At 46.0% G+C, this 20,254-nt stretch overlaps 1 protein-coding gene across 1 annotated transcript; it reads left to right on the plus strand.

Annotated features, from left to right (window-relative positions):
- The first annotated feature begins 13,417 nt into the window (after positions 1-13,417).
- Positions 13,418-19,236, plus strand: lgsn (lengsin, lens protein with glutamine synthetase domain). Its single transcript, XM_068017130.1, is given in 3 exon segments — positions 13,418-14,057; positions 16,422-16,636; positions 18,058-19,236. Coding segments are annotated over 3 exon segments (2,019 nt in total). The 5' UTR covers positions 13,418-13,432.
- The last annotated feature ends 1,018 nt before the right edge of the window (positions 19,237-20,254 follow it).

Here is a 20,254-nt window from a genome sequence, read left to right on the forward strand (position 1 = left end):
ACAAGATAGAGGGTATAATCAAAGCAAAATACTGCGGATGCTGGAAATCTGAAATAAAAACAGAAAATGCTGAAAATACTCAGCAAGTCTGGCAGCATCTGTGGAGAGAGAAACAGAGTTAATATTTCAGGTCTCTGAACTTTCATCAGAACCCTGCTGAAGGTCATAGACCTGAAACGTTAACTCTGCTTCTCTCTCCATTGATGCTGCCAGACCTGCTGAATATTTCCAAGATAGAGGGTATCCTCAGTATGAAGATAGGACTTTGTCTGCACAAGGACTGTGCAATGGTCACTTCTATCAATACTGTCATGGACAGATGCATCTGCAACAGGTAGATTGGTCAAGACATAGTCAAGTAGGTTTTTCCCTCTTGTTGGTTCCCTCACCACCTGCCGCAGACCCAGTCTAGCACCTATGTCCTTCTGGACTTGGCCAGCTCGGTCAGTAGGGGCACCACTAAGCCACTCTTGGTGATGGGTATTGAAGTCCCCCACTCAGAGTATATTCTGTGCACTTGCCACCCTCAGTGCTTCTTCCAAGTGGTGTTCAACAATGTGAAGCACTGATCCATCAGCTGAGGGAGGGCGGTAGATGGTAATCAACAGGAGGTTTCCTTGCCCGTGCTTGACCTGATGCCATGACACTTCATGGGGTCAGGAATTGATGTTGACAACTCCCAGGGCCACTCCCTCCTGATTGTGTACCACTGTGCTGCCACCTCTGGTGGGTCTGTCCTGCTGATGGGACAGGATATACCCAGGATGGTGATTGAGGGGTCTGGGACATTGGCTGTAAGTTATGATACTGTTAGTATGACAATGTCAGGCTGTTGCTTGACCAGTCTGTGGGACAATTCTCCCAATTTTGGCACAAGTCCCCAGATGTCACTGAGGAGGACTTTGCAGAGTCAACTGAGATGTGTGTGCCTTTGTCATATCCAGTGCCTCGGTTGATACTGGGCAGTTCATCCGATTGTACTCTTCTTTGACTTTTCTGTAGTAGTTTGATACAACTGGTATCCTAGCTATTACAGAAACATGGCTTAAGGAGGGAAAGGAATGGCAGCTCAACATTCCTGGTTACAGGGTTTTCAGACGCGATAGGAAGGGGGACAAGAACGGAAGGGGAGTGGCAATTTTGGTCAAATAAACTACTACAGCTGTGAAGAGGGGTGATATGTTGGAAGGTTCAGCAAATGAAGCCATATGGATTGAGCTAAGGAACAAGAAAGGGGCAATCACACTGCTGGGAGTGTACATTAGACCCCCCAAATAGTCAGAGAGATAGAAGAGCAGATACGTAGGCAAATCTCTGAGAAGTGCAAGAAAAATAGGGCAGTAATAATAGGGGATTTTAACTACCCCAATATTAACGGGGATAGTTTTAATGTGCAAGGAATTGAGGGAGCAAAATTCTTGAGGTGCATTCAGGAGAACTTTTTTGGCCAGTATGTAGCAAGTCCAACAAGAGAGGGTGCAGTTTTAGACTTAGTTTTAGGAAATGAAGATGGGCAGGTGGAAGGAGTGGTAGTGGGAGAGCATTTTGGTGGTAGTGATCATAATTCAGTCAGTTTTAACATAATTATGGAAAAGAACAGAGATAGAACAGGAGTTAGAGTTCTCAATTGGGGCAAGGTCAATTTTACTAAACTGAGGAGTGATTTAGCAATAGTGGACTGGAAACAGCTACTTGAAGACTCAGTGTCAGAGCAGTGGGAGGCATTCAAAGGGGAGATTCAAGGGGTTCAGAGTAAACACGTTCCCACAAAGAAAAAGGGTGAGATGGCCAAATCTAGAGCCCAATGGATGTCAAAGAGCTTACAGGGTAAGATAAGGTAGAAAAGGAAAGCATATGTCCAATACCGAGAACTCAATACTATAGAAAACCGAGAGGAGTACAGAAAGTGGAGGGGTGAAATCAAAAAGGAAATTAGGAAAGCAAAGAGAGGGCATGAAAGAATATTGGCAAGCAAAATCAAGGTTAACCCAAAGATGTTTTATCAATACATTAAGAGTAAGAGGATAAAAAAGGAGAGAGTAGGGCTCATAAAAGACCAAAACAGGTAACCTTATGTGTAGGGGCAGAAGATATTGGTATGGTACTTAATGAATACAAAAGAGGGGAACGATGCAGATATTGTAGTTAAGGAGGAGGAGTGTGAAGTATTGGATGTGATAATCATAGGGAGAGAGGAAGTATTAATGGGATTAGCATCCTTGAAAGTTGATAAATCACTACAGCCAGATGAAATGTACCCAGGCTGTTACAAGAAGCAAGAGAGGAAATAGCGGAAGGTCTGACCATTATTTTCCAGTCCTCACTGGATACAGGTGTGGTGCCGGAAGATTGGAGAACTGCGAACCTTGTATCTCTGTTTAAAAAGGGAGCGAGGGATAGACCAAATAATTACAGGCTAGTCAGTCTGACCTCAGTAGTGGGCAAATTATTTAAATCTATTCTGAGAGACAGGATAACCTGTCACGTAGAAAGGCACAGGTTAATCAAGGATAGTCAGCATGGATTTGTTAAGGGAAGATCTTGTTTGACTAACTTGATCGAATTTTTTGAAGAAGTAACAAGGAAGCTAGATGAGGGTAGTGCAGTTGATGTGGTCTACATGGATTTTAGCAAGGCTTTTGACAAGGTCCCACATGGAAGACTGGTTAAATAAATAAAATTCCATGGGATATAGGGAAATGCAGCAAGGTGGTACAAAATTGGCTCAGTGGCAGGAAACAAAGGGTAATTGTTGACAGGTGTTTTTGAGACTGGAGGGCTGTTCCCAGTGGCATTCCGCAGGTTTCAGTAATGGGTCCTCTGCTTTTTGTGGGATATATTAATGATTTGGATGTAAATTCCTTCAGAAGAAGGAATTTTCCTCCACACAAGATCAGATGGCAGGTTGTTCAACCTTGCCCATCTAAGAGCGAAGACCAAAGTACGGAAGGTCCTCATCAGGGAACTCCTCTTTTCTGACGATGCTGCATTAACATCCCACACAGAAGAGCGTCTGCAGAGACTCATCGACAGGATTGTGGCTGCCTGCACCGAACCATCAGCCTCAAGAAAACGAACATCATGGGACAGGACGTCAGAAATGCTCCATCCATCAATATCAGTGATCACGCTCTGGAAGTGGTTCAAGAGTTCACCTACCCAGGCTCAACTATCACCAGAAACCTGTCTCTCGATGCAGAAATCAACAAGCGCATGGGAAAGGCGTCCGCTGCTATGTCCAGACTGGCCAAGAGAGTGTGGGAAAATGGCACACTGACACGGAACACAAAGGTCCGAGTGTATCAAGCCTGTGTCCTCAGTACCTTGCTCTATGGCAGCGAGGCCTGGACAACATATGTCAGCCAAGAGCGACGTCTCAATTCATTCCATCTTCGCTGCCTCCGGAGAATACTTGGCATCAGGTGGCAGGACCGTATCTCCAACACAGAAGTCCTTGAGGCAGCAAACATCCCCAGCTTATACACTCTACTGAGCCAGCGGCGCTTGAGATGGCTTGGCCATGTGAGCCGCATGGAAGATGGCAGCATCCTCAAGGACACATTGTACAGCAAGCTCGTCACTGGTATCAGACCAACTGGCTGTCCATGTCTCCGCTTTAAAGACGTCTGCAATCACGACATGAAGTCCTGTGACATTGATCACAAGTCGTGGGAGTCAGTTGCCAGTGATCGCCAGAGCTGGCGGACAGCCATAAAGACGGGGCTGAAGTGTGGCGAGTAGGAGAGACTCAGCTGTTGGCAGGAAAAAAGATAGAAGCGCAAAGGGAGAGCCAACTGTGTAACAGCCCCGACAACCAATTTTATCTGCAGCGCCTGTGGAAGAGTCTGCCACTCTAGTATTGGCCTTTATAGCCACTCCAGGCGCTGCTTCACAAACCACTGACCACCTTCAGGCGCTTACCCATTGTCTCCCGAGACAAGGAGGCCGAAGAAGAAGAAGAAGAAGAAGGATGTCAATGTAGGGGGTATGATCAAGAAGTTTGCAGATGACATAGAGATTGGACATGTGATAGATAGCGAGGTGGAGAGCTGTAGGCTGCAGGAAGATACTGATGGTCTGGTCAGCTGGGCAGAAAAGTGGCAAATGGAATTCAACCTGGAGAAATGTGAGGTGATGCATTTGGGGAGGTCAAACAAGGCAAAGGAATACATGATTAATGGGAAAATACTGAGAAGTGTAGAGGAAGTGAGGGACATTGGAGTAAATGTCCACAGATCCCTGAAGATAGCAGGACAGGTCGATATGGTGGTTATGAAGGCATATGGAATCCTTTTCTTTACTAGCTGAGGTATAGAATATAAGAGCAGGAAGGTTATGCTGAAACTGTATAATTTATTGGTTAGGCCACAACTTGAGTTCTGTGTGCCGCTCTGGTCACCTCATTACAGAAAGGATGTAATTGCACTAGAGAGGGTACAGAGGAGATTTACGAGGATGTTGCCAGGACTGGAAAAATTCAGCTATGAGGAAAGATTGGATAGGCTGGGATTGTTCTCCTTGGAACAGAGAAGGCTGAGGGGAGATCTGATTGGTAGAAAAATTAGAGGGGAGATGAGGAAGAGTTTTTTCACCCAGAGGATGTTGGGGGTCTGGAACTTACTGCCTGAAACCCTCAACTTATTCAAAAGGAATCTGGATATGTACCTCAAGTGCAATAACCTGCAGGGCTACGGACCAACTGTTGGAAAGTGGGATTTGAATGGGTGGATCGTTTTTCGGCGGGCACAGCCACAATGGGCCAAGTGGCCTCTTTCTGTGCCGTAAAGCTTCTATGAACTGAGTAGCTTGCTGGACCATTTCAGAGGGCAGTTAAGAGTCAACCACATTGCTGTTGGTCTGGAGTCACATGTAGGCCAGATAATGTAAGGACAGCAGATCTCCTCCCTTAAGGACTTTAGTGAACCGGATGGGTTTTTACAACGATCCGGTAGTTTCATGGCACCATTACTGAGGCTAGCTTTTAATTCCAGATTTATTAACTAATTGAGGCTGTTGCCTCTCGGCCAGGCAGCCCATGCTGAAGTGGTGCAGTCGAAAGCCGGGCCTTCAAGGCCCAGAGATGCTGGAGGGCATTCTGCAAGGCTGTCTGCAGGCTCCCCGAGTGAAAGTCAGCAGCCTTCTAAATGCCATGCTGCAACCACTGGGGTAGCACTGTGTAGAAGCATTAGGACAGGCAAAGGCACCCGCAAGACAGGCACCAAGGGAAAGCACAACACTAAATAGTTCAGTTTTGTAAGAATTATTGGAAGTGTTGTTGGATAAAGTTGTTATGGAAAGTTTTTTTGTGGGTGGTTTTTATTTCAGGATTTTGGCCAAGAGGACGCTGTGATAGTCCATAGCAGATGGATTGAAAGGTGGGGAATTGTGGAGCAATGATGATGTGAGGATGAGCCCTCAGGGGTCCTGGAGTCTGAATAGCCACTCACAGGCAGTCTGTCTGGAGTGAAGGGGTTCCAGATACCTTCTCCCTGCTTCCTCTTCCTCCTCCTTTTTTTCTTCCTCCTGAGGTGGCCTTCGAAGGCCTGGTGACAGTGGTGATGCCCCCATAATAGCAAGGTTATAGAGGACCGTAGCAGACCACCACAAATTTGGACACATGTTCTGGTGAGGATGGAAGGGCTCCCCTCGGAGCGGTCTAGGTAGTAGAATCAGACGCTGATGGTCTGCTCCACGATGCTCCTTGTGGCTGCATGGCTCTCATTATAGGTGGCCTTTTGTGGTCAGGTGGCGGAGGGGAGTCATGAGCCATGAATACTTTGTCTCAAAGCAGCCAGCCTCTGGTTCTTCGTGTGGCCCAAAGATGGCAGGACCAGCAGACTGCCTTAGGATGAAGGTGTCTTACCTACTGCCAGGAGAACGGGCATTCATCTACATGATGTTCTGAGCATGGTTGTGCACCAACTGCACATTGAGGGAGTGGTAGCCCTTGCGGTAACTGTACATCTCCCCGTTTACATGTGGGGTTCGCAGACTGCAGTTGGCAGCTCCCTGCTGTCCTGGCAAAGCCACGTGTCTGCTCCTCCTGCTTCTCTCTGGTAAGAGAGAAGATGATGAAGTTCCCTCTCCTGGCATACAGAGCCTTTGTTACCTCACGGATGCAGCGATGGGTGGTGAACTGGGAAATGTTGGCCATGTTGCCTGCTTCAGCCTGGAAGGATCCACTTGTGGCAGTTGGTGATCTTGATGGCTTCTCACCCTGCTGTGTGGCTGTAGGCTGCAGGAGGTGGCACAGTTCAGTGAACACCACATTGGTGAATCTCAGGTGCCACAGACACTGCTCATGGAGGAGGTGGAGGTAGGAGAAATGCTTCCTGAAAACCTGTGGTGGGTAGCGCCTTCTGTGGAGAGCCCTCCCCTCCTCCCTCTGTGCACAGCTTCCCCTCTCTGCAGCCTCTGCTCCATGTCCTTGACCCAGAGGCACCACAACTACAGCCCCCAGAGTTCCAGCAGGGTTTCTGTACACAGGGCAGAAACCCCCTCCGACCTCCCTTTGGGAATGCAGCAACATTCCCTCCCAAAACCAGCAAGTCACCAAAACTCCTCCAAGGAACTACCATAAACTTTGCAAGAGCCAAAGTAAGTCAAAAGCAGCTCACCCTAACGTGGCTGGAAGCTTTCCAGCTTCTCTGACTGGTGCTGCAAAGCCAAATTTTGAGGCTTTTGTCTCTGACCTTGCTAAAGGTCATTGGGTCAAGGGGAAAGATCCTCAGGAGCAAGCATTGTGCAGTATGAGGGTGCACCTGGAGACCATTTAATGTTGGCATAAGATATTTGGCACAGGCATGAGCTGCTCATTGATTCTGTCCTTCTCTTCTGAAGGTATCTGTGCTGTAAATTTTCCATGTTTCTATATCTACTCAGGCCAGGGTGCAATTCCATAGGTAAGGGAACTGGATTAATTAGATAGCTCCACCAAAGAAATGTCACAGGCCCGATGCACCTTTTATGTAGTTGCATTCTATGATTCTAGGCCGTGGTTGTCCAACATAAGACCTATGGGTCAGAATCTGGCCTGCCAAAGGTTTCAATCCAGTCCATCAATCCTCTGTGATTGACAGCGGGCTGCCTGGGCGGGGTGAGCACTGATTTTTGAATCACAGCATATGCATGCTGGGATCGGCTGCCTCTGCTGTTTTTGCGTGGCTCAGGGAATGAGTGGGTCAATGGCTGTTTCTGGGGAGAGAGAGACCAAGGGTAGAGCAGGAAGCAGGCCAGCACACAGCCAGAGGCGCGGGATGGAGCAGCACTGAGGGAGCATGCGCCGAGCCAAAGTCAGGAATTCTACACAATCACAAAGAGATAAAATTCCTACCTAATAAGTCAGGGGTAAAGTGGCAGAGAGGATCGGTGCCTGTTAGAGAACGGCCAGACCTTCATTTCCAGTGGTTTCATTTGGCGTTTTAATGGTGGAAATGACTGCCACCAGGGTCGATGTTGATTTTAGGGTGGCCAATTAGTTGTGCACAGTGGTCATCCTGCTTCCTCCCTCTCTTTCCCCACACCCCCACCCCACTACAGAACCAGCTCCTGTGCTAAAGAGACTCTGCGATTTTCAAGGCCCTAGTCTCGAGCTGTGAACACCAGACAGGATCCTGATGCACCTTGGTGCTCTGCATTTTGAGGAACATTGGCTTGCCGAGATACCAGCAGAGACCTGGGACGGGGGGTGGCCGACAGCTGCTCACAATGCATTTGTGGAGCCAGGAGGAGAATTCCCTCTCCTTCGAGCCCCATGAAACAATGACCAACGCTGGGGGAGGAAACACACCATCAAATAATTGGATCCCCCCATCCCCGCCATGAGTTCTGATAAATGCCGCAACAGTTCTGGTGATGACTTAGTGCCAGCAGTTAGCACCACCGTATGCCTGTCAGAAAAATGCCCCCCCCCCTCCATGAATTTAATCCAGCTGTAAACCAGAACCGGCCTGGGGAGCAGAGAGAGAGAGCGGGGCGGGGGAGGGGAAGACCCATAGAGAGGGAGGAGGGGAGGGGGACACCAAGAGAGAGAGAGAGGGAGGAGGGGGAGAGCTTGAGAGAGAGAAGGGGTGAGAGAGATAGAGAGAGAGGGAGGAAGGGTGACAGAGATAGAGGGGAGAGAGAGAGAGGAGGGATGAGAAAGAGAGAGAGAGGAGGCATGATAGAGAGAAAGAGGAGGGGTGAGAGAGAGAGGAGGGGTAGGAGAGAGAGAAAGAGAGGATGAGAAAGAGAGAGAGGAGGGGTGAGAGAAATAGAGAGAAAGAGGAGGGGTGAGAGAGAGAGAGAGAGGAGGGGTGAGAGAGATAGAGGAGGGGTGAGAGAGTTAGAGGGAGAGAGGAGGGGTGAGAGAGAGGAGGGGTGAGAGAGATAGAGAGAGGAGGGGTGAGAGACAGAGAGAGGAGGGGTGAGAGAGAGAGGAGGGGTGAGAGAGAGAGGGGTGAGAGAGATAGAGCAGGGGTGAGAGAGATAGAGGGAGAGAGGAGGGGTGAGAGAGAGAGAGAGAGAGGAGGGGTGTGAGAGAGAGGGAGAGAGAGGAGGCGTGAGAGAAAGAGCGAGAGCAGGGAAAAAAGAGAGAGAGGAGGGGTGAGAGTGAGATGGGGGGTGAGAGAGATAGAGGAGGGGTGAGAGAAAGAGAGAGAGAGCAGGGAAAAAAGAGAGAGAGGAGGGGTGAGAGTGAGATAGGGGGTGAGAGAGATAGAGGAGGGGTGAATGAGAGAGAGAGAGAGAGAGAGAGGAGGGGTGAGAGAGAGAGAGAGAGGAGGGGTGTGAGAGAGAGGAGGGGTGAGAGAGAGAGAGAGGAGGGAAAATAGAGAGAGGAGGGGTGAGAGAGAGATGGGGGGTGAGAGAGATAGATTTAGATTAGATTAGATTAGAGATACAGCACTGAAACAGGCCCTTCGGCCCACCGCGTCTGTGCCGAACATCAACCACCCATTTATACTAATCCTACACTAATCCCATATTCCTACCAAACATCCCCACCTGTCCCTATATTTCCCTACCACCTACCTATACTAGTGACAATTTATAATGGCCAATTTACCTATCAACCTGCAAGTCTTTTGGCTTGTGGGAGGAAACCGGAGCACCCGGAGAAAACTCACGCAGACACAGGGAGAACTTGCAAACTCCACACAGGCAGTACCCGGAATTGAACCCGGGTCCCTGGAGCTGTGAGGCTGCGGTGCTAACCACTGCGCCACTGTGATAGAGGAGGGGTGAGAGAGAGAGGAGGGGTGAGAGAGATGGAGCGAGAGGGGTGAGATAGAGAGAGAGAGAGAGAGGAGGGGTGAGAAAGATAGAGAGGGAGGAGGAGGGAGAGATAGAGAGGGAGGAGGGGCTGACAGAGTGAGATAGAGAGAGAGAGGAGGGGTGAGAGAGATAGAGAGATCGGAGGGGTGAGAGAGATAGAGAGAGAGGAGGGGTGAGTGACATATATAGAGAGAGGAGGGGTGAGAGAGATAGAGAGGGAGGAGGGGTGAGAGAGATAGAGAGATCGGAGGGGTGAGAGAGATAGAGAGAGAGGAGGGGTGAGTGAGATATATAGAGAGAGGAGGGGTGAGAGAGATAGAGAGAGAGGAGGAGGGAGAGATAGAGAGGGAGCAGGGGCTGACAGAGTGAGATAGAGAGAAAGAGGAAGGGTGAGAGAGAGGGGGAGAGATGGGGGGTGATTATGGAGAGAGTGGGAGGGGGAGGGAGATGAGGAGAACGGGGGAGAGAGATGGGGAGAGGTGGGGGAAGAGGGATAGAGTGAGGGCAGAGAGAAAGTGGAGAGAGAGACACATAGACGCAGAGGGGAGAGAAAGAGATCAAGTTCACTCCTGACAGATCTATTTAGAATATTCCACATCGCTACATCAAGTTGCGGGCAGAAATTGACTACTTGTGCAAGCAAAAACAATGCCAGATATCTCTCTCAATGAGTGTTCAACATTGTGACAAGAAAGTAAGTTAATAAATTGGTCTTATTTAAAGCTTGTTTACAAAAATGCACATTTTTTATTGTTTTAGTTAACAGTACGATAAATTTCTAATGCCTTTATCTTTCCAAAATTTGCTCACTGTCCCCCTATGTAGGATGAAAATTCTATTGTAGCCCCTCTCACGCAACTGTTCTAGGCATTAGCTGCTGCCCGTACTGACTCTAAATGACCATTCTTCACATTTGAACCTAAACGGTTGCGTTTCAGGCTATTTGGCCACGGAGGGCATTAATGGGTGAATTTGAGGTCGACGTAACCAAGGAACGATGAGGCTAGTCGACTCCAGCTTAGATAAACTGATGCAGTGCAGTCTGGAGATTGAGGTGGGACCATTCTAGCCTCTGTGATGCCTTCACCAACTGAACCATGTCAGCTTGTTAAACCAGGACACTGGGGAGAAACCCTCTGATCTTCATTCACGCTGTCCAGGTAAACGATAATTACCCATGAAATTCCAGATTTTGATAAAGATTTAGCTGCAGACTAACTTCTCAGATTGCTGAGTTCCTGGCATTACATGAGTGGTAAATATTATCCAAAGATACATGCACCCAGTGCAGGTCTTATAGTTTCCCAGCTGACAGGCTAAGGGCAGGTGTGTTGTTCGCTGAGCTGCCTCTGTCTATCCATGCCAATTTACTGGTCACTTTTACATTTTTAACACACTTTCAGCCAAGTCAAAAGTGGGGGCTGCACTCTCCAGAAACGATTTTAGAATATTTTCCGTGACTGTGCTATTGGGATCTTAAAATGACAACTGCAGAGAAATCTGGCAAATCATTAAAAAAAATAGTTGAAGACAAATCCCAAACTCCTGTCTCTTTGATAAGCCCCTTCACTTTGTCGAGTGGAAAAGAGAGGTCCTTAGTGTGATGCAAACAGCTGGTCGTTTACTGTCATTTTTATTCTTCCTATTAACTCTGAGTTCTGTACTGTCTGCACCACACAATCCATATCTATCATTCAGAAAAAAACTGGATGAAAATCATCTCTGGTAAGTTGGAAACAGTCCAGAGCTGTCATTGATATCAACCATGGCTCAGTGGTAACACACGCGCCTCAGAGTCAGAAGATTGTGGGTTTAAGTTCCATTCCAGAGACTTAAGTACAAAATCTAGGCTGACTGTCCACTGCAGCACTGAGGGAGTGTTGCACTGTCAGTGATGCTGTCTTTCTGATAAAAAGCTAAACTGCTGAGTTCCATATCTTGGCTGTAATACTACAAGAAGCAGTCATGTAGAGGCCATGTGTAGGAGGGGAAAACAATTTCAGAGGGTGAATGATTTCTATCTCATTGTCCTTTACGTTTGGATGGTATTAGCAGTGACCTGCTGGGAATAGGATATCTGCCTCAAGTTTAAGATCCTCATCCTTGTTTCCAAATCTCTCCATGGTCTTGTCCCTCCCTATCTCTGTAATCTCCTCCAGCTCTACAATCCTCCGAAATCTCTGTGCTCTTCCAATTTGGACCTCTTCAGCAACCTGCATCCCCGATTTTCATCACTCCACCATTGGCGGCTGTGCATTTAGTTGCTTGGGCCCTAAGCTCTGGAATTCCCTCCCTAAACCTCTCCACCTCTCTATCCTCCTTTAAGAGGCCTACTGAAACCTATCTCTTTGACCAATTTTTTGGTTACTTGACCCAAAATCTCTTTATATGGCTCATTGTCAAATTTTGTTTGATAGCACTGCTCTGAGGTACTTTGGGACATTCTATTATGTTAAAGACATAAAGATGTAAAAGATGTAAAAATGTAAGTTTCTCGTTGTAAGCTCTGGAATGCCCTCTCTAAACATTCCGATCTCTCGGTGTTAAAATTTGTCTGATAATGCTCCTGTGAAGCATGAAATAGGGATTTGAATTGAATTAATTCTAGAGTTGGTGACTTGTTTTGTGTCATGATCAGTCTGAGCTAACTGGTTCAAAGCGAAAGCAGATTGCTGTGTACTTGTGAATATCTTGGGAGGCTTTACTACACTTTAAAGGTGCTACATAAATGCACATTGTTGTTATCTATGGCCAAAGAAGACCAGAATAAGTAGAGGCAGAAAATAATTCAGGACTAAAGCATAAAACAGACGAGTGCAGACCTTTGCCATAAAATCAGGAAAATTAGTAAAGTTGTGCATCATGAGTATTACAAGGAGGTTGTTATCATTCAGTGAAGTTGATTCTAGTTCAAGCTCGGACTCTGGTACTAGATCTAGGTTTCCTCTGGGAGAGAGTCCAGAACACGGGAGCATAACCTTAAATTTAGAGCTGGGCCATTCAAGGGTGATGTCAGGAAGCACTTCCTCACACAGAGGGTAGTGGAAATGTGGAACTCTCTCCTGCTAAAAACTGTAAAGGCTGAGGGCCAATTAAAAATTTCAAAACTTAGATTGACTGATTTTTGTTAGGCAAGGGTTATTAAGGGTTGCAGAACCAAGGTGGGTAGACTTAGTTATGATACTGCTTAGCCATGATCTCATTGAATAGCAGAACAGGCTTGAGGCCTGTTCCTATGGTACGAGATGGTGAGAAGTACTTTTTGGCTGTCCTAGCACTATTTTACTTTGCTTTGTTAAAAACTCATACGAACATACGAATTAGGAACAGGAGTAGGCCACTTGGCCCCTCAAGCCTGCTCCACCATTCAACAAGATCATAGCTGATCTGATTGTAATCTCGACCCCACACTCCCGCCTACCCCCAATAACCTTTCACCCCCTTGCTTATCAACAATCTGTCTCCCACCGCCTTTCGAGGAAGAGAGTTCCAAAGACTCACAACCCTCTGAGAGAAAATTATTTTCCTCATCTCAGTCTTAAATGGGCGACCCCTTATTTTTAAACAGTGACCCCTGCTTCTAGATTTTCCCACAAGAGGAAACATGCCCATGTGTTATTGAATTGGGCTAATGTTCTGGTAACCATTTGCCTAGAAAGTAGGGATTGTGAACAAACCCAGTAACAGAGGGTGGAAAAGAGGTTCAACAGGAACCATTGCCCTATGATATTGGTTTAAACCACACGTTGTGAATTTATTATTCTTACTCAAGTCAGGGAGTGAAATTATAAAGCATCATAGAACCATAGAATGATACAGGACAGAAGGAGGCCATTCAGCCCATCATGTCTGTGGCTGTGTTGTACCTGAAAATTGAAGGAAGCTTTGATATTCTGTTCCTGACTCAATGATGAACATTAATTTGTTTTAAAAATGCTATTGGCAAACATTTCATATTGTCAGAAATGTTCAAATTGCGCTTTGAGTTGTTGCTGTTCTCTCCCAGGGATAAGACTGTTTTGTTCCAGCCCTGGTTCATTCAAGCGATTGTGTTCTTTCCATTTAATAACCAGATGCAATGTCTTATTGATAGGAAGCGACTGATGGAACAGATGAAATCGATGGCAGTGGGATATCCTGCACTGGGCAGAAGAGGGGCGTGAGAGTCAGCGGGAAATACATGCCACCCTTAGAATGGGAGAGAGTCGAGAGGAAACACCCGTCAAGCTCGACAGGTCATTCCTACCTTCACAGACCAGGTCTGTCAATAGTCACAGGGCTTCCCCTTCATAAACCAGCTGAACCACCACTGACATATGAACAACCTGGGGATGAAAAGTATAACCGGGGCAGAGACAGTCAAAAAGAAGAAGAGAGGTCCATGGAGGAATGGGATACAAGCAATGAGGAGGAAAAGACTCGAGGCATTTTTGTTTCAAAGACTGGGATTTCAAAAGAAACAATGGAAGAGTTGAAAGCCGTTCTAAAGGAGAGTCCTTTAATTACCAGCCGGCAGAAAGTGAACAATAAAACTAGTTGTTCGCCCTCCTATTTGAAGGAGAATCCTGAAGAGAAACCCAGAGAGGAAGATGGTAAATCCTCCACCTGCTTAAAAGCATATTCCAGCGCCCCTGGACAGCTGACAGCACAGAGACCAAGTGAGACGCCCGTTAGAGTTGAGTTACCAAAGCCGACAGTGGCTAGTTCGGATGCCGAAAATTCAGAGAGCACCAATATCAAACCAATGAAGACATCGGTGTTACCAAGTCGTACTGACAGTGGGCAAGGATCAAGGCACGATCCAGGTTGGAGTTCAAATGCCTCTGGTTAGTACTTTATCTCACCGCTAATCCAATCACCCAATTCAAATACAATTCAAACTAATCAATGAAATTTATAGGGGGAGAATTTCAATGGTGATAGCCCATTCCCAACAACAACAAACTATATTTATATAGTGCATTTCTTATATCGTGTCTTTAATGTAGTAAAACGTCCCAAGACACTTCACAGAAACATTATCAAACAAAGTTTGAAACCGAGCCACATAAGAGAATTTTAAGGCATGTGACCATAAGAGGTGGGTTTTAAGGAACGACTTGAAGGAAGAAAGAGGCGAAGAGGTGGAGAGGTTTCGGGAAGGGAATTCCAGAGCTTAGGCCCAAGGCAGCTGAAGGCAGAGCTGCCAATGGTGGGACAAAGGAAAAATCAAGGAGGTGAAAGGGGCCAGAATTGGAGGAAATTGGAGGCATGTAGGGGCTGGATGAAATTACAGAGATGGGTTGAGGCCATGGAGAGATCTATCCTGGCATAAGTCTGATAGAAACCAGGGGGATGTGTTAAAAATCATTTGCCCCATTTCTCCACTGACAGGAGATGGCAATTTGTCTTGACCAGAATTATCCAATCTAGGTCTCAGAGAAAGGACTTGAAGCCAGGCTGGTTAGCTTCTTTCAAAAGGAACCTTTTTCAGAATGAAGAGTTGAACTCTCTGGGTTTGGTGGGGTCAGTTACTTTCAGTTATTGAAATGCCTTCCTTGCGTAGCCTGAGCTTTGCGCAGCGCGACAGTAATAGAGCGCAGCACATAGGCTACAGAACTCTTGAAGGGCCTCTGCTTAATAATAAAGGTATGTGGCCGCAGAAAAGGCTAAACAAAAAAAGTCTGAGCTCTTATTAAGTTCAAATTTGGGCAAAGGCTATATTAAGGTGTGGGAGAGAACTGGCGAGAAAGGAATTTAGCAGGATGAGAGATGATCTTATTGAAACATATAAGATCTTGAGGGGACTTGACAGGGTGGATGTTGAAAGGATGTTTCCCCTCGTGGGAACAGTTTAAAAATAAGGGATCTCCCATTTAAGAGAGAGATCAGGGGATTTCTTTTCTCTGAGGGTCGTGAGTCTGTGGAACTCTCTTCCCCAGAGAGCAGTGGAGGCAGGGTCATTGCAAGTTTTTAAGGGAGAGGTAGACAAATTCTTGACAAACTAAGGGAGTCAAAGGGTACTGGGGGTAGGCAGGAAAGTGGAGTTGAGTCCACAAAGAGATCAGCCATGATCTTATAGAATGGTGGAACAGGCTCAAGGGGCCGAATAGCCTATTCCTGCTCCTAGTTTGTATGTATGTTCGTATGACAGAGAATACATTTGGAAGCACAAAATGGACCAATGGCATTGGAATAGAAGTAGACCATTCAGTCCTTGAGCCTGTTTCACCATTCAGTTAGATTGTGGTTGGTCTGTATTTTAACTCTATTTTCCTGCCTTGGTTCCATAATCCGTAATACCCTTACCCAACAAAAATCTATCAATCTCAATTTTGAAATGTTCAATTGACCCCCAATCACAACAGTTTTTTTGGGGGAGTGAGTTCCAGATTTCACTACCGTTTGTGTGAAGAAGTGCTTCCTGACATCACCCTTGAATGGTCCAGCTCTAATTTTAAGGTTATGCCCCCACCACAGGAAATAGGGTCGATAGAGAGAAATTATCAACTGCTTTAATTATTTTAAACATTTCAATTAATATCGCACCTTAATCTTCTATCCTCTAGGGAATGCAAGCCTAGTCTATGCGGAACGGCGCTGTTCCCCACTTTCAGAATGCTGGTTGGCAAAGTTGACATGGGGTGTGTGCAAGGAGATGTGCTCATATGGCAGTTCCTCAGAGGCTCCAATCTGCCATGGGTTCAAGCTTGTGGGTTCAAGTTCCACTTCAGAGACCTAAGCACAAAATCCAGGCTGGCACTCCAGTATGGTACTGAAGGCACGCTGCACTTCTGGAGACACTGCCTTTTGGTTGAGACATTAAACTGAGGCCCTATCTGCCCTCTCAGGTGCACATAAAAGACCCCACCGTGTTTTTCATGCAAGAGCAGAGGAGTTCTCCCCTGCGACCTATTTATCCAAAATTTATCTCTCAACCAACATCACTAAAAACAGATTAGCTGGTCATTATCACATTGCTAATTTGTAGGAGCTTGCTGTGCACAATATGGCTGCTGTGTTTCCTTCATGACAACAGTGACTACACTTTAAAAGTATTTTGTTGGCTGCAATGCGCTTAGCGATTTCCTGAAATCGTGAAATGTGCTATATCAATGAGAGGAGGCTTGTTGTGAGTATAAATACTGGCATAGTACTGTTGTGCTGTATGGCCTGTTTCTGTGTGGTAGACTCCATGTAGTTCCATGTCACAATCTCTTTTTATCTTACAGATAACATGAGAGAGCTACCTATGAACAACAATGCAACTCTCTCACAAACAAGCACTACTATTGAGCAAGTGAAGCAACAGATTGCAAGAGAAGACATACGGTTTATCCGTTTTGAAGCAAGTGACTTTCATGGCATTTCAAGATCGAAAACTGTTCCGTCTCGTTTTTTTCAGGTATAACAGGTCTTTTGCCATTACATAGACAAGGAAACACTGATTGAGGAAAGCCCCTTAGAAATCTAAGCCAACGCTTTCAAATCACTTCCATATTTATACCGATGGAAAAGAATCTGGAAACATAGGTTAATGCCGTTTCATTTGAATGTTGAGCAGGTAAGCTGTGTTGTAAAGCTTGGCTTGATTAATAGCACTCTTGCCTCTGAGTCCAAAGGTGGTGGGCTCAAACCCTACCTCTGGATTGAGTGCAAAAACAAACCTTCTACAATACAATATTGTGATAAATACCCTGTGATAAAGATTGTGGGCTTTCTTATTATCCTACCCTAAGTTCATATCATTGTTATTTCTGGGACCTGGCTGGCTGCGAAAGGGCTGCCATGTTTCTCTGCCTTAAAGCCGCTCAATATATGCAAAGTACTTTGAAAGGTGTTTTCACTTCTTTTTATATTGACGTCTAGGCTAAGGGCTATAGTCAGGATGTCTCACCTATGTTTAATACAGTTTAACACAGAAGACAGGGTAATTCAAGAAGTCATGTTTAGGTGACACCGCCGTTGAGGCGGTGGACCCGCCCACCGGCTGAAAAGTCGTGGGTGAGCCTACCTCTGCCGGGCCTGGAAGCCACGCTGCGATTTTATGTGTCCCGGGCCCTTAATTGGCCTCGTTTGGAACTTCCACCCCTCTGAGGCAGGAAGTCCCACCTCCAAGAGCTATAGGTCAATCAGAGGGCTGGCACCTCTTCAGTCCCAGGAACGGTGGCCACTGTCAAGTCGGGTAGATGGAGTTGTGTTGCACATAAGCCATGATCTAATTGAATAGCGGAACAGGCTTGAGGGGCTGAATGGTCTGCTCCTGTTCCTATGTTCCGAATTGAATGATTCACAATTTGCCAATAGTTCTCTGCATAGTAAGGAGATGGGGGGTGGTGGGGAGGAAAGTGGTTTGTTGCAGGCCAGGGTTAAATGGTTGATGAATGAAGATGGATGTATTTTCTGGAGTATTGTTTAACTATCTTTAAGGATAAGGAATTATTTGCACAGAGCTGCCCATCAGGAGATTAAAAGGCTGAGGTAAAATCCATTATAGGAACAACCTTCTGTGGAAAGTGCAGACTTAATGGGCCAAATGGCCTTTACTTGTTCATGTGTTCTAATCACTATTTCTTAGATACTGAAAGTATGTTGGGTTTAACTATCTAATTCAGTAGATTCAATTCAATTAGCTTCCTGCTGTATTAGTGATACAAATTTACACAATGTGTTAACTTCATAGGGGCATCAAGACAATCAACCATTTTACTGTGTGCAAAAGTGGTGACATAAATACTCTTTTTAAAATTACCAACACTAAATAGTTCTGAATTGCAAGAGAACTGTATGGAGATTAACTCAGCCAAACTTGTGTTTTCTGCGCAGGAGAAAGTGTTTCATGGGGTTCCCCTGCCAAGAGGTTATCTGGAGCTAACGTTGAGCCCAAAGGAAAATGAAGTAGATCATTCCAGTTTCAACAGTGACATACTCTTAATGCCCGACATATCAACTTTTAGAGTCCTCCCATGGGCTGAGAAAACTGCAAGGGCCATTTGCGATTCCTGCTCCATAACAGGCAGCCCTCTTTTGACGTCCCCTAGACAAGTAGCAAAGCTTCAACTGAACCAGCTCCGAGCATATGGCTTCACCTTGCGTTCATCCTTCACCTATGAGTTTTGGCTTTACAGCTTTGCTCAGGTGTTAAATACACCGGCACCTTTCCCTGCTGCAACCCTCCTGAACAACCACGACCAGAGCTTTGTGCAGGAGTTAATCGATGGCATGTATGGTGCTGGGGTCGATATTGAAAGCTTTTCCTCTTCGCGGGGGCCTGGCCAAATGGAGGTCTCGCTTCGAGCAGAATTTGGAATAAGTGCAGCGGACAATGCGTTCACGTTCAGGACTGGTGTCAAGGAGCTGGCAAAAAAGCACGATAATGCCGCCAGCTTCTTCACGCCCTCGGGCTTTGGAAACTCGGGGACACTTTCTCACAGTCTGTGGGATGCAAATGGGAGGCAGAATCTCTTCGGCGACCAAACAGCAGCACGGGAGCTGTCAGGCATTGGGAAGAGGTGGCAAGCTGGGTTGGCACAGCATGCCGCCGCCCTCAGTTGCCTCGTGGCGCCCGCCCCAAGCTGCCGGAAGCGCTACAGTGACGGGAAGGGCGAAGGGGTGGTCGACGTGACCTGTGGGTCCAATGACAACAGCTGTGCCTTTAACGCCAAGTTCCATGGAGGGGGAGGCGCCCGCCTCGAAAACCGACTGGCATCGGCTGTAGCGAATCCTTATGTCGTCCTTGCTGCCACTGTGGCCGCGGGCCTGGATGGGATCAGGAGGGGGTCATCTGAAAGCACAATACGAGCTGCACCCATTCTTCACCCGCTGAAACCCTGCACCATTCCTGTTAAGCTGGAGGATGCACTCGACGCGCTAGAACATGACCTCTGCATCCGGAGGGCACTGGGCGAACCCTTCATACAACATTTCATTGCTGTCAAACAGTTTGAATTGAAGTCACAGGCACTAAATGGCGAGGAAGACAAGTACCTCGAGTACTTCATCTAGCAAAATGTTCATAGATAACATACAATATATCATATACAGCATATTATATATCAAGTACTGCAAATCATATACTGCACATTACATACATTATATCTCATACAATATATAAAATACAATAAATCATACACAACAAATATGCATCACATACACTATGCAATATATCATATACATGTAATGTACAATATATATATAATCTATCATATACAACATATATATGCAGACAATTTCTCTTCATAATAACATTTCAAAGCTCTCCATTCACAAAATAAGTCCTCATATTCTTAATTGGAGCACCCTGGGAGGAAGGGGTAAATCCTTACGGCAGGAGTGCTTATATCATTTGATTTGATGACATGGAATCTGGGTTGTTGGCCTGATCCTTTTGAATCCTCTCCTGGTTCTGTCCCTACATGCTGTTACTTCTACCATCCATCACAAAGTTGTATGATGGAACATTTTCATGGAATTTGATGGATTAGGGAAATTGGGAAGACAAGGTGTTTTTTTTTTCTTTATAAAAACACACACTATATCTACTTCGAAGTTATAACTGAAAAGTGTTTTTTTTTGCTTTTCTACCAGGAGATATATATTGGACCATAGTTTCCTCTGGGCATTAAGTTTAATAAAACAGCTCTCAAAAGTAAACAGATGAGCATGACTGGCAGAAAGCTGGAATGAATTCTTCATACTTCAGTGACTCAGAGTATCACCCCCATCTTAAAACGGGCAAATGAGATCAGTAAAACAAAAGCTGTTAAGGACTGTTGTGCTCTTTATAAAAAAAACAAGTCCTGAGGCATTTCTGTTGACTTGCACGGGAAGATGGGGGAGGGCATGAACACAAATTGAGTCCTGAGCTCACATTCAAACTTGGCATTAGTCATGAAGGAAAGGTAAGGTTTTGAAATACTGTATCAGCACTGCACTGACAGAAATGAATTGTATAGGGGACTCATCAGTCTCATTAAATGGGTGCAGCAGCCATAAGGACAGAAGAGTCCTGGACACACAGAAA

This window comes from Heterodontus francisci, chromosome 3 (genome assembly GCF_036365525.1).
Source record: "Heterodontus francisci isolate sHetFra1 chromosome 3, sHetFra1.hap1, whole genome shotgun sequence".
NCBI lineage: Eukaryota > Metazoa > Chordata > Chondrichthyes > Heterodontiformes > Heterodontidae > Heterodontus > Heterodontus francisci.